The following is a 15,632-nucleotide window of genomic DNA, read 5'->3' as shown; positions in this document are numbered from 1 at the left end:
CATTTACTTCCTCTAGATTCAGAAGATATTTAGAACGGAATGGAATCAAACAACATCTAACAAGTACTCAGCGACCACAGCACAACGGGATAGTTGAGAGACTAAACGCCACACTCGTCTCTAGACTAAGAATAAAATATTCAGAAAATCCAAAACGATCCTGGACTCAAATGTTACGTGACGTTGTGAAAGAATACAACCAAACACCCCATACTATAACAGGATTCCCTCCAATGTTTTTGATGTACGGAGAAATCCCCGATTCACCTCACAACTTGAATTATCCCTCTCTCAGCGAAGCACGTAAGATTGCCACCGAAAGAACTGAATTAGCTCACGAAAGAAACAGAGATAAATATAATAGTCAACATCAAACTCCAAACTTCAAAGTAGGAGATCAAATATTACTACAAACCTTCTTCCATCCCGACCAAGGAAAACTTGCTCCAAAGTATCATGGACCTTTCACCATATTAAAAATAGTATCTCCTTGTAACGTAGAAATAGACAGACCTGTCCAATCATTAAATAAATTAACCGATATTGTAAATGTAGATAAAATTATACCGTATTATAATCCAACCAACTTTAGAGTTCAAGCCGATAAATTGTTTAACACCCAGCCCAACAATGATGTCGCCTTTTCTGGAGGGGGCATTTAACATATTTAAAATTTTTGTAAATTTTGTATATATTTTCTGTATTTTACTTTGTTAATCCCGTCCCTTTTGGAATGAGGTTAACAGCACCAATAAAATAAAGGGAGTTTGAGTGAGGACCCAAAAGTGAACGGACGTGTTATTTTATGGTCTCTAATTTTCTTTGTCTTGTTCAACCTACACTCAACCTTACGACTATGACTGCAAAATAATACGACATATATATGCTCAGAAAAATTTTTTGCTCAGAATCTGCTCAGCAAAAATTTTTTTTGCTCAGAGAAGTATATGTTCTGCTCATCTACAAAAAAAATTAGAGGGAACATTGCTCGTCACATATGCAAAATCATCTTATACGTGAGTAAATATGGTATATCTGATTTCATGATCTCCCTGGATAGATCGACATACTGAAAAATTTGTAGAAATATGGTATATATTTTAAAACAACACTTATTAAAGATATATTTTCTTATAAACTTCTTATAAATAAAGGCACTTTTCAATCTTAGTTTAAATATAAAATCAAATCTTTGAATCATTATGAATAATGAAAATTTACAAGTTAAATACACTTCCATTTAGATATGAAAAATTTCAAAAGACTGCATTAAGAATGATTCATACTCTTATTCATTTCAGTTTTACATTACATAACTTTTTATCTATATTACAAAAGAAAAAATGTTTCATCTAATAACAATCACAAGACTTCCAGAAAAAGCTGCTTGTTTATAAATAAAAATTTATTGAAATATTTAATTAAGACTAAAATTTATCATCTAGTTTTCAAAGATAAGCACAGTATTTATAATCTAATTGGCTCATAAAACAACTATAAACATTAAACACATTGAAATTATAAAACATTTTTTTCAAATTATACACACAACTTTAATATCAATACTATATTAAAAAAATACACTTACTGTACGTTGTAATTCTCTTACTATAATATTCCTGGATTTTCCTTGAAGTACTACTTGAGCCTAATTAAATAATATATTTCATGTCTTAATAATTATTTCACAAATCTTGATTTATTTTTAAAACTTTTTGTTAAATTTAAAAAATAAATAAATAATTCTAACAATTAAATATTAAAAAGCCACAACTTTTTACTTTATATGTTCCATAAACACACATTATAAACAATAACTTTTCTAATTATATTTTGCAAATATATCATTATAAAAGCTGAAACTAAAATCAAATTCTGAGAATTTATGATTTCTCCAGAAAAAACAAACATTAACTTGCTTCTTTTTAATAATAACAACAACTTTCTCACCAGTCACCACTTGCTGTGGTGAGAGAGCTCAATAATTCTGATAAACTACATAGCTATGTTATCTGGAGCACCCACATGCCAGATCTTTGGGAAGAAATGAAGCCAAGAGTGACTGAACACATATCTGTGGGGATTTAACCATGGTGATAACAATCCAAGTGTAATACTGACTTTGATGTTTCCCAAGTTAACAAGGTCTGCACTCATGAGTTAGAGGCTCTTGTTCAAAAAATATGTCACAGTCTCCCTTGGCCACCAGTGGGGGAAAGTAGCACTGGTCCAAGTATGGCTGCTGCAATGCCCACACCAGTTATTATAGGACACTGGCCTAACCTTGATGGAAATCCAACTACAGACCATTAAGACAAGTAAACCATACCAACAGATAAAACTGACAACTGAGTTTATCATCCATACTTATTACACTATCACAAAACTCAAAGCAGACATGACAGCATATAGATAAGTTACATCAATTGTTTTCACAACATTATCCTCATATATCACAGTCACTGTACAAAGATTGTTTATCAAAAAAGAACAACTATACATAACAACCTTGCAACACTAGAACACATCAAAACAACAAACTGAAGAACAATTACCCCAACATCAATCACATTATCTATCAGGATCATCAAGATACATGCATTGACAATACTGCTCCTACCACCACTATTTTCTCTGATGCTGACTATATCAATATCATTACCAGAAATAGATTAAGCTTAATTCATAGCCTTAAGTCTTCTTTTCCAGTAAGCAATTTACAGGCACTGACTCTGCACAATGGCCGCACAATGCCAAAATCAACACTTCTAAACTAGTAGGAAAAATTACACTATGTGAACACTTACATTCTATTTCTACACTTAGACATTCACACACTAGTTTATGCAGGTGCAGTCACAATAGTAACCTAACATGAACTAAAACTACATCCACAGATAGAAGCACACAAATCGAAAACTCTTCAGAAGCGTGCTTGGCAAAGGAAAATAGAAACACAAATAAACAATATTAGACAATAGCTATGCAAGCTAACATAATAACAAAATAACACCTGAATTAATAAATTTTCAAGAAAATTAAAACACACACAAAGCACAAACAACACAATACATTCAGAATACATTCACACACTCAAAAACTCGCAGCCAAAGCACGACAACTCAATGATACAAAATTTGCTCTGTACAGAAACAAAATAAATTATTCACAAATAACAAAAAACTTTTCTATCAAATTCACTAGTGATTCCCAACACATTGGCATGCCAACTAAAGAAAAACTCACAAATTATTGGTCTTCTCTTTGGTTTACTGCTTTCATTACACAATGCTGATGCAGACTGGACCAAAGAAAAAAACAAAGACTTCTGAAGAAAGCACACTTTGTACTCAGAAGTGGGGATATTATCAAACCCATGGAAGAGGATGAATTTTACTCTTTGGAATATATTACAAATATTTAGGATTCCAACATGTCCAACTAACAGAACATTCACAGATATACCAGAAGCGATCAAATGTAATACTAAGAACACACTTAAATGTAAACATACTATTAAAGCAATTTGTTGTCCCTGTACTCATTTATTCTTTTGGAGAAATACACTAAATATGCACAGATCTTCAGAAACTCCAAAGAAAAACACTACCACCACTTACTAAGCATAAACAATATCACAAGAAATTGTAGTAGAAAGAAAGACTAACTCTTCCTCATAAAGAAGGTGGCCATGGACTAATTAATATAGTTAATCTGCACTTCAAACAAATTCTGATGCTAGAATTTTTCCACAAAAACACAAGAAACATCAAGATTATATAAAACTCTGACAGACAGTAACCACATATATTTAAATCTACACTCTGAGCACCTGGACAAACTCAAAACATAAACAACATAGACACCATTAAGCAGTCATGGGTCCAAAAGCACTTCATGGCAGGCAATGCAAACTGCACCAATCTACTGGCTAACTAGGGGCTGCCTGTTTGGAGAGACATGATCAGGTAATGAACACTAAAAACTACACAAAACACATTCTGAAGGATGCATCAATCACTATAGAAAATGTCACATTCTGCCATAAATAATGCAATGTGTAACATCTAATTGCAAGCTCTTAGCATAAATAGACTATTTACATAGGCATAATCAAATAGCAAATATAATACACCAAGAGTTTGCACATAAACAGATTATTAAACACCCAGGTACTGTACCATACTACAAACATACTCCATAGGCAGTATTAAAAAATGACACACTCAAAAACAATGACAGAGCCATAATCTCAGATAAAACAATTCATCACAATAGACCTGTTTTCATTTTCACTGACAGATGCAGTAAGATCACTTATATAATAGACATCTCCATTCCAAATATGTGTAATATGAAAAATACACTGAAAAAATCAACAAGTACATTCCACTTGCCCACAAAATAGGGCACCTGTGGAGGATGGATAAGACATTTATGTCTATTGTCCTCTCTTCAATTGGTGTCATACCACATACACTAATGTCAAGAAATGTTAAACCTTAATAAAAACATACATATGACTACAGAAAGCTGCAATATTGAACACATGTCACATTGTCAGGAAATTTCTAGATGTAGACACACCAATAACACAAAAGCTTAATGTTACACTTGTTTGGGTAGCTAGGCCTCAGTCCAGCATAACACATGACATCACTATCAGTGGAGAATGACATTTGCAACATAATAATAGCAGCTTTCTTGCTAGTCACCATCTTGTCAAAGTAAAGACAGCTTAGTATTGCCAATGAACCATACAGTGATGCTGCCAGGAGCATAAGCTTCCAGTAGGAACACTCATCTATTAAGGTCTATGAATAAAAAAAACGTCCCATAAACAGCATCTCACCCAGAGTGGGCACTGCTAAATAGCATCTGTTCCTCATGTTAGAAGTAGAGGATTTATAAACACCTTGATTTAGGTATATGGGTATATCTACTTCTGAAAAAAAAAAAAAAAATGGTTGAGACATGATCTCAGCTTAATACTGGCTCAGACACCATTTGAGTTAGCAAGGTTCATTGCTTAGGCAGAGACTCATGTGCAAAAAATCTACCATAGTTTTCCTAGCAAATGCAGCATTGATCCATGTATAGCTGCTGCATCAAAAACACATTTACCATCTCATTCATACACAATGGAAAACCCACCAATCCAGCTAAAATGATTCAGCTGCAATCTAGTCACTGTCTACCTGTAGTCAAATTAATTATTAAAGTAGGCACAAGTAGCCTGATAATTTCAGCAAGATTGCTTGGTTTAATCCAGTTAAAAACATATCAATGGAAGAAATGTACTCAATAAATGAATTCATCATACGTACTTATTACACTATCAGACACGAGAGCATACAGACAGTACATGGTAAATTCATGCAAAATTGTTCACATCTCACTGTTACAGAACAAAGCTTGTTGACCAGAAAATAATTATACATAACATTATACCCCACAAACAATTCTTGAAGATATAAAACAAGTTAAAAAACAGATACATCAATCCAATACTAGATCAAATAAGATCAGACACTCATTGACACTACCTTTATAGCAGTCACTCATGAAAAACACACACAGGATAACATTTACCAATAAAAACACAAAAATTACAAGTGACACTACAGATACAGAATTAATTAACACATTCACAGATTTATTCTAAAAATCATTCACTAAATATACAGGTTTAGACTCCATGTACAGACAACAAATATCCAAAATACACACATCAAAATAAATGAGGAAAACTCTATACTATATAAATACACATATATGATTTATTTATAATTCATTATAAATAAATCATATACTAAAAAATATTTTTGATACATACTTGAGAGACTAATTCCTCCGGTACATAAGGTGCAGGAACTACAGGTCGAGATCCCATTATGACACCAGCTCCTCTACCTCTGCTACTAGTTGTTCTTATAATCCTACCTCTATTGCGTGCTGGAGCTCTGGTTCCACACTGAGAACTTGTAGTGCCCTTTAAATTAAGCCTATTGAGAAACCTGACATGAAAATTTTTGTAATATGGCATTGATAAATTATATTTTTAAAATAATTACATCCATTACTAAGTTAAAACATTTTGAAACACTGATTTTTACAGATTAATTCATAAAATAATATTGTTATTAGTTGAACTTCTCATTCATTTATAACTGTATAAATTAATTTAAGATTCTAAAAGTGCAAATTCAACTGAACTATAATTGATTAATTTGAGTTATTGTTAATTTGTTACTATCTAAAATTTTGGTCATTCATCTAAAGGCATCAACTTTTGTATGAATGATCTTGAAAACTGCAATTTCAAAATTTATAGCAGTGCTTTTATTAATTATGTGCCAGATTGTTAAAAATGTATATCTGCGAATACAGATACAGATACAGATATGGATCATTAGTGTCTAGATCTGCGGATACAGACATGGATCTCAACTTTTGTACTCAGTCTGCGCCAGTGCATGTGACCTTGGACCGATAGTTGATGCTTTGCGTTAGTAATGTGATGTGTTTTGACTTGCACTGTGCGTGTTTTTGTTTATAGTTTAGTGTGACACGGGATAGCATAGATTACGTTTGTGTTTTTGGAGAGTGTTGAGTTAAATTAAAATAAAAACAATGTCGACAAAAAAGTTTAGCAGTGTAATATGGAAATATTTTACAATAGTAAATGATTTTTGTATGATAAAGTTTTTGCAATACGATAAAATTGATAAAGATGATAATATTTTTACAATATGAATGTGCCAAATATGTGATTTTAAAAAATAAAAAGTGATTTGAATTGAAGTTATTAGTATTTTATTGCTACCTATCTTTAAAATTTCATATAAGTAATAAAATTCATTAAGATAAAAGAACCTTAAAGCTTCGCTAAAAAGCAATGGATACGGATCTTTTTTCCCTCAGATATCCATGGATACAGATATCTGGCATAACACTAGTTTTTATATGAAAAATGACAACAGAAAAGTACTATATTTTTTTACCTTATAAGATACTTGTTTATACCTAAAATTAAGCTGAAAATTAGGTGCATCCTCCTACAAGCCAAATGTGTCTTATACTGTGAAGAATATTCCCCATCCAAAAAAAAACATGAAAAATATGATGCATCCAAGAAAACAGTTCATCTCATAAGGTGAAAAATACAATAATCATTATAATTATTTTAATGATACATAGATTGTTTTTTTCAACCTCCAATGGCCCATAAAACAAAGACAAGTGTAAATAACAAAATGAATTTATTACCAAAAGTTAGGTACTGTACAAACATGGTTACTTTTCAATATAATCACCATAAAGATTGAGGAATATGTCATATCTGTAAATAAGCTTCCCCTCTTCACAGAATGTTGCCACCAGTGACTTGAGATGGCCTTATTGTTGTTTTGAAGATTGTCATTAGTCTCAAAACTTCTGCCCTCCTAGCCACGTTTTCAGTTCATGAAAAAGATGGAAGTTGCTCGGCACTAAATGCTGAGTGTTTAAAAAGTTCCAAGCTGGGTGGAAGTATGAAAGGTAGAAGTTTTCACACCTTTAATGTGTAAAGACTTCCAACTCTTTCCTGAACTGAAAACTTGGCTAGGAGGGCAGAGGGTCAAGACTAATGACAATCTTCAAAAGTATAACCGTTTATAACCATTCAAAACAACTTTAAGGCCCATTTCAATCACTGCTGCAACATTCTATGAAGAAGATTGCAAAGTTCATCCACAGATATGACAAATGCCTCAATCTTCATGAGGATTATGTTGAAAAGTAACCATGTTTGTAGGCCTACCTAACTTTTGGTAATAAATTCATTTTGTTACTTACACTTGTCTTTGTTTTATGGACCATTAGAGGTTGAAATAAAACTGCACTTGTATAATTGACTAGTATATAAAAAATAAAAAATATTTTTTTTTAATTTTAAAGAAATGATTTTACCTGCATAAATGTATTAAAAAGTAAAAAAAAAACAATTTATTCAGCTTCACAGTATTATGAAACCAAAAATAAAAGTGTGGCATTCATGTTTAAAAATGATACGCTATGCTTTTACAGTATTTTTGGTTGCACACCAAAAAGATGTACAAGTGTTTTATTTCTCTATTATGTATCTGTTAGGCTAAAAGAATGAAAATACTCATTGGGCGAAAAAACAGCCACAACACGTTGTGACTAACTCAAAAAGACCACAAAGCGAAATTCGTGTCATGGATTTCATGATATTTGACCACTACATGTTGCAGTGATTAAGGAAAGCCATAATGCATTCTAAACAAAGCTTGCTCCAACAAACACATTTTTCCTGCTTAATATTCGTCCTTTGCCAATTTTGTTTGATAATTATATAAAAAGGTACTGAACGTTAGCTGATGCAACCAAGACAGAGGGTGATATGACACACAGTGGTTTGTAACTTTAAAATATGGGTTCTAGCCTCAAAACATTTCTATTTACAATTTTCAATGCGGAATAACATTAGTTCTACAAGTTTTCCTAGAAATTTAATTTTCATACTTAAAAAAATTTCAAAGAAATAAAATGTATAAAGAAAAATACACATTTGCTTTTTTTTGTTTTGCTTAAAAGTGCTAAAGGTCAAACTACATGTACTAGTAGGTGCTCGATGTACTCTACACAATGATTTAAAAATCGGCTGCTAAAGTTACAAACCACTGTGCGATGGATTTATTACGGTTAAAAGCCACCACAAGTTCTGGATGCTAACTAATAATGAGGTGATGATAAGAAAATAAAACTTTCTTTTTTATTATGATTTATTTATCTTCAATCATCTTATATAAGTAGGTAACAAAATTATTCACCACATACAGAAATGTAACTTGGTTACTTTAAACATTTAATCATTCATGAAAATCTGTTGTGGTTCTTGAGATGTCAACTAATTTACTAAAAATAATTACTTTGTCAAGAACTATTATTAATAAATCAATCTTTTTTATGAGAATGAAGAATGTTGCAGTTATTTATTTTTACAAGAACTATTACCGTGACATTTCAAGTTGCATTTTATGTTCTTTGAGTGACATTTGCATTTTTTAATCAATACAATATCTTTTACAGTGACACATTATAAACCCTTGCTTACATCCAGATGTCAACATGGATGCTGAGCAAAGTGTTAATGAAGTTGAGGGTACTTCCTAAATGTTAATAAAGTTACTCTTAGAAATTGTAAATTTAATATGAGCATAAAGTTGATCAAGAAGACCTTCCTTGTTTCCTAACTGATGGAGACCTGATGGATTAATGCTCATAACAGCAGCTAAAACATTTCTGGGAGCTGCATGTCCCCTATTAACATCAGTCACCCTATCTAAAACTTTCAAACCAGCTTCAACTGCAGGAAATTTTGAGTTAGATAGTGAAATCATTTTATGCACCTGTTTCTCTAGGCCAGATTTGGCATATTCTCTCTTAGCATTGATGCTATTCTTTCTTAAACAGAGCTGCAAGTAACATTTGCACCAAATCCCTCATTCTCATTGCTTTCTCCTCAGATAACATGAATGTATTCATTTTTCTTTGTGGTCTTTTTGAGTTAGTCACAATGCATTGTGGCTGTTTTTTTTTGCTCAATGAGCATTTTCATTCTTTGAGCCTAACATATTCATTAGGGTGTCCCTTATATGGAAAAAAATTTTTTTCAAATTTTTTAACGCATACCCCTTAATTCTTTTCAAATCACTAAGACTTACGAAATTTTGATCCCCTACAATGACAATAACCCGTGCCGACTAAGCCTCAAAGTTTTTATAGTCATTTTTCACTATCACTCGACTACATCATTTTCATACGTACATACATACATACATGACTAGATCACTGTAATATTAAATAACTGGTTAAGGAAATCAGACAACAAAGAATAACATTTAAAATTTGTATGAATGTAAATTATTGTGGATATTTTCTTTTCAATGTCTCCTTTTTACAGTCCTTATACAGTTTTCTGTGTACTTGCACAGCATAAAAGAAACTGTTTCTATTCTTCATCTGCAGTAATTAACCCATGAAAATCTTGCACTAATTTAACAGCTCTTTCAGCTGTGTCATTCAACACCTTAAGAGAAACAACATTTCTTTTAGCTTGCACAAAAGAAGCATTTTCTTTCCATGAAGAAACACTTTCCTGAAGGAAACTGCTTACAATTTTTAACCTAGTAAACAGATTTTTGCTCTTCCTAGACATAAAACAATTCAAGATTTTTCCTGAAATAAAAAGTAGGCATAGTTTAAATATAGGGACCTTGAATAAGTTCTCGTTGTTCTTTAACAGATGGCGTTACCAGAACCACGTGNACTGCTTACAATTTTTAACCTAGTAAACAGATTTTTGCTCTTCCTAGACATAAAACAATTCAAGATTTTTCCTGAAATAAAAAGTAGGCATAGTTTAAATATAGGGACCTTGAATAAGTTCTCGTTGTTCTTTAACAGATGGCGTTACCAGAACCACGTGTGTTTATTTTTAGATGGTGACGCATCTGTAAGGAAGTACAATAAGAGACCTTAAAATTCAGTATATGTCATTTCACCGAAGTGTAAACAACTTATTTTTTCATTGTGTTAAACATGTCTAGTTTCATGCCAAAAAAAGAGTATTTATGGGGAATTTTATTGCACTATTTTATTAAAAAAAAACCTACAGCTGAAGCACACAGAATTCTTGTTGAGACTTACGGCGACCATGCTCTGTTGGAAACAACATGTAGAGATTGGTTTAGAAATAAAAAATAATGGTTTTGATGTTGAAACTTTATAAATAATGATTTTGATGTTGAAACTTTATAAGTAATGATTTTGATGTTGAAGATAAAGAACGATCTGGTGCACCAAAAAAGTTTGAAGACAAGGAATTACAGGCATTACTTCATGAAGACTCGTGTCAGACGCTAGCTGAACTTGCAGAATCATTAGGAGTTGATCACACAACAGTTTCGAAACGTTTAAAAGGATTAGGAATGATTCAAAAACAAGGACATTGGGTGCTGTACGAGTTGAAGCCGAGAGATGTCGAACGCCGTCTTTTCACATGTGAACAGCTGCTTCAACGGCAGAAAAGGAAAGGTTTTCTGCATCGTATCATGACAGGCGACGAAAAATGGATACACTACAATAACCCTGAGCGTAGAAAATCGTGGGGTAAGCCCGGCCATGCATCAACATCGTCAGCAAGGCCGAATATCCATGGTTCGAAGCTTCTGCTCTGCATTTGGTGGGATCAGCTAGGTGTAGTTTATTACGAGCTGCTCAAACCAAACGAAACCATCACGGGAGATCGCTATCGACTACAATCGATGCATTTGAGCCAAGCATTGAAGAAAAAATGGCCGCTATATGAGCAGAGACACGACAAAGTGATTTTGCAACATGACAATGCTTGGCCACATGTTGCACAACCGGTGAAAACATACTTGGAAATGCTTAAATGGGAAGTCCTAACCCACCCGCCGTATTCACCAGACATCACCCCTTCGGATTATCATTTGTTCCGATCGATGGCACATGTCCTGGCTGAGCAGCACTTCCTTTCTTATGAAGATGCCAAAAATTAAGTTGATTCTTGGATAGCCTCAAAAGATGTGTCGTTTTTCTGATGTGGAATTCAAATGCTGCCAGAACGATGGGAGAAAGTAGTGGCTAGCGATGGACAATACTTTCAGTGATGTGTTTATTACAACTTTTTTTAAATAAAGTGTTAATTTTCACAAAAAAAAAACAGCGAGAACTTATTCAAGGTTCTTATAAGATATAATTAAAGTACAAACAAAACACGTAGTTCTACATAATCATAAAAAGAGCTGGCTATTTCTTCTTTTGATGGAATAAACCTTTTCCCAAAATCGGATATACTTTCCCATTCCAAGTTAGCTAATATTTTCATTTTGGTTGTTTCATCAACTAAATCATTGAATAGTGATAATATGGCTATTTCCTGAGATAAGTACCACAAGTGTTGACAAAACTTGGTCAAAGCCGCCTGGGAAATTAATTTGTCAACTTTTTCATATTCTTTTAATGTTTTTAAAAAGCACAAATCTTGATACGGTGCCTGTCCTGCCAAACCGCATCCATCCATTACGTAAACTATTACAATAAATAAGCAAACTTGTAATGCTTGTTTGTCCTTAGCGTTCATTCTGAATTGAGACTGTAGCAAACATAAGAGTAAATAACTCTAGCCATCCACTTTGCTTGATGCATTGCAACCAGGGGCCTGATTTTAATTTTTTTTCTTTATCTTCCCCCAAAAATATGATAGCTAACTCAACTAATTTGCAATAATCATCTCTCACAATAGATTTTTGAAGTTCTCTCACATAAAAAGATAATAATTGATCAATTTCTGCATCATTAAAATGTTGTTTTACAAAATCAATGCATATTTGTATGTTCATAGAATCAATGCTTTTCCAAGAATCTTTAAATTTTTTGAATATCAGAATATCAAGGTGTTAGTAACTTGGGGATTTTTGTTTCAAACACACTTCTTAAAACTAGCTCATATATATGATGGCAACAAGCAAAGAGTAACAGTTCTCTTTTTAGCTTTTGTTCTAATAGCATACAAGCTCCATTTAAGCGATCCATATTGGATGCTGTTGTGTCATAACACATTATTTGTGCCTTGTCATTTAAATTCCAATCATAGAGTGCATTTGAAACTGCTTTGGCTTGGTGTTTACCAGAAGAATTGTCCAGTATTGGTACGGCAAGCAGTTGTTCCCTCTCTCTGAATGAAATAAGACTCAGTAGGTGCTCTTCTTTAGAACTTCTAATGTTCAAGCCAGTTAACAATTTGCCATCCTAATGAACAGTGACTACTTCTGGCACATCATCCTGAAAATCAGATTTTATGGTTTCTGCTCTGTCCTTCCTCACTTGTGTCCAAATCCGTTGAAGTGAAGATTTGTTGATTGAAAATTCATCAATACAAAGCCCTAGTGCTTCCACTGTAGCATGAAGAATATAAACAGAATCTCTAATTCTCAACTGGCATCTGTCTAAAGCCACAACTAGTTTAGGCATAATGAAATCCTTTCTTCCTCTTTTTACACTAGCTTCAGACAGCACAGTATTCGATTCCTGAGAAAAATGCTCATCCAGACTATTGTCAGAGCTATGAGAAATGTCATATAGTTCCTGGAGTGGTGATAAATCATGCAATATTGAAGTCTTCGATGCAGCCTTCATAGAAATATTTTTGAGCCATCTTCTCTCTACTTCTATTTTTCTTTGCCTTGCCTTTTCTTCTTTTTCAGCCAACTTTTTATCTACACCCGCCAAGCAGCCCGGACGCCCTAGTTCTTTCTCTGTTTCTGTAAGAATTTTTTAACTTCCTCTATTGTCATACATTCGAGAGCATCGGCATGTGCAATATGCGCTTATAAATATCTTGAGTTTTCTTCCTGTTTTTTTGCAACTATCTCCATATGTGATAAAGATCCACCAATTTCTTGACACAGTTAGGTATAGATTTTGTAGGTATTCTAGCTTTTTTCCAAAATATTATACACTTGCATATTACAAGATTTGTGCTTTCACTCACAGTTACTTTAACTTCGTAAATATTAAAAAACAAAACTGCGAGTACTTGCCAATTTGACAGTAATTTTGCACCCAGATTTGGTGGTTTATCTCTCTGACTAAGAAAATATGTTTTTAGTGCTTCATAATTCCACTGACATCTTCAAAAAATGAAACTATACATGTTAATAGCCTGACAAGTTGGGTTGGAATGGTGAACAAAGCAAATATGTGCCACTTCTCTAGCGCAACATGTATGGACATGATTTGACACAAGTCAGAACGAGTTCTAGTGGCTAAAATGAGCTGAAATTCATTGTGCGAGTATTTAAGAGTAAAATAAACAAAACTACACCATATGCGTTAGAAAAAAAAATATTTGAGAAATAAGAGAGAGCCTAATATTCATAATATAAACTTTTTAATTTTAAATCAAAATAGTTTCTGTAATTATTTTTGCTAACCAATATTAGAGAATCTGACAGAGGAACATTTCAGGCTAAGTGACATTCTTTACGAACAGGCCAGTTTTCATTACACCCAAATTCTGATATATGATATCACATGGAGGTATATGATCCATAGTTTAAGCAGCTCTGATCTAGGTGATTTGCTGAAAGGTTAAGTTCAAGGATCACTGGAATAATGCATAACCTAAGCATTTTATATAGCATTTTTATAGCCTAAAATGGTTAATTGGTTTTAAGAATATTAAAACCAATTAACCATTTTGTCATAACCATTATAGACTATAAAAATTAGTGAAATGATGACTTGATGAGTAGAAGTAATTTACTCCAAGTTACATTCAATAAAGTACTTTTTAAAATGCATGAGAACTTTAGCAATATAGAACTACATTAAAATTTCAACACAAATTAAAAAATTGTTTAAGTTGATTATTGTCAAGAATAATGAACTATAAGAGTGTGACATTGACAGTTTATTTTATTTTTGCTAGCACTTTCAACAAACTCATGTTCATCGTCATCACGCAAACTTTAAAAAATAGAATACAATGTTCTAATGTAAGTGGAACACACTTTATTTAAATTAAAATTAAAAACCTGTTAGGAGCATGCTATTACTCTCATAATGGTTTAATTTAGATAATATTAAATGTTTAATTTAAACAATAAGTGTTCCACTTATATTAGAACATTGTATTCTATTTTTAACGTGTTGTTCGCCTGATGATGTAGAACGCAAGTTCGTTGAAAGCACTAGCAAAAATAAAAAAACAACTAACGCCACACTCAGTGTATCTTTACTTCCACTTATCTGATATTTAGTGTGAAGATCAAACATAATTATGTAATAATGAACTAATTTATTGATATAAATAAGATAAAATTATAACTGTTTGCTACAAATTTTATTTATGTACTGTTACGAAAATCTGACTGAAAGTTACTTGTATATTATTTACATTTCTATTATATAAGCGCCATTAACTGATTTATTTTTTTCTTTTTGCTTTAACTAGACACTAACTTCATTTGCAGTCTTTTTAAACTTTGCATTAATGTATCTAATGAGGACAGTTTTAAATTTTTACAACATATAATAAGGTTTATTTATTTATTATTATTACACTATAAAATCATATTTTAAAATCACTTAAAATCAGATTGTGTAAATCATAACACTATTGAAACATTATTGTTTGTTATGGAATATTTATATGATGCCATCTAAGCAAGATAAGCTCCTGAACAAAGAGCAAAGAATTAACTGATTTTCACAGTTTTAGAATAAAAATGCATTTGTTTTTACATGACAACTTGTTCGATTTTTTTTAATGCACTCTCTACAGAGAGATGTATAACCTCACTTTAACCAGCATGCGAGCATTCCCCAGGATAAGTTAGCATGCCAGCTTTTACCATACAGAAATATCTGATTTCCTGGTCTCCCCAGATAGACCAGCAAGCCAGTCATTCTGTGAAAATATGATAATTATTTGCTATCAATATGAATTCCATTAATTACTTTATTAAACAATCAATATCATATTTTATTATTTTATGAAAATATATTGAAAAATGAACCTTACTAGAGACAATACGCAA

General features: G+C 32.3%; 1 protein-coding gene across 2 annotated transcripts in view; it reads right to left on the bottom strand.

Annotated features, from left to right (window-relative positions):
- LOC111633748 (E3 ubiquitin-protein ligase UBR5-like) overlaps positions 1 to 15,632 on the bottom strand; it is a 162,629-nt gene that overhangs the window by 127,911 nt on the left and 19,086 nt on the right. The window contains exons 4-5 of one of the 2 annotated variants that reach the window (XM_023378360.1): positions 5,837 to 6,017; positions 1,589 to 1,648 (exon numbers count right to left, since the gene is read on the bottom strand). In XM_023378360.1, coding sequence (XP_023234128.1) covers positions 1,589 to 1,648; positions 5,837 to 6,017 — 241 coding nt within the window. The remainder of the gene's footprint in view (positions 1 to 1,588; positions 1,649 to 5,836; positions 6,018 to 15,632) is intronic. The other variant, XM_023378361.1, reaches the window with a different exon arrangement.

Source organism: Centruroides sculpturatus, unplaced genomic scaffold (genome assembly GCF_000671375.1).
Source record: "Centruroides sculpturatus isolate CEXI.00-Female unplaced genomic scaffold, Cexi_2.0 scaffold812, whole genome shotgun sequence".
NCBI classification, from domain to species: domain Eukaryota; kingdom Metazoa; phylum Arthropoda; class Arachnida; order Scorpiones; family Buthidae; genus Centruroides; species Centruroides sculpturatus.
This window is presented reverse-complemented; position numbering and strand designations above follow the sequence as displayed.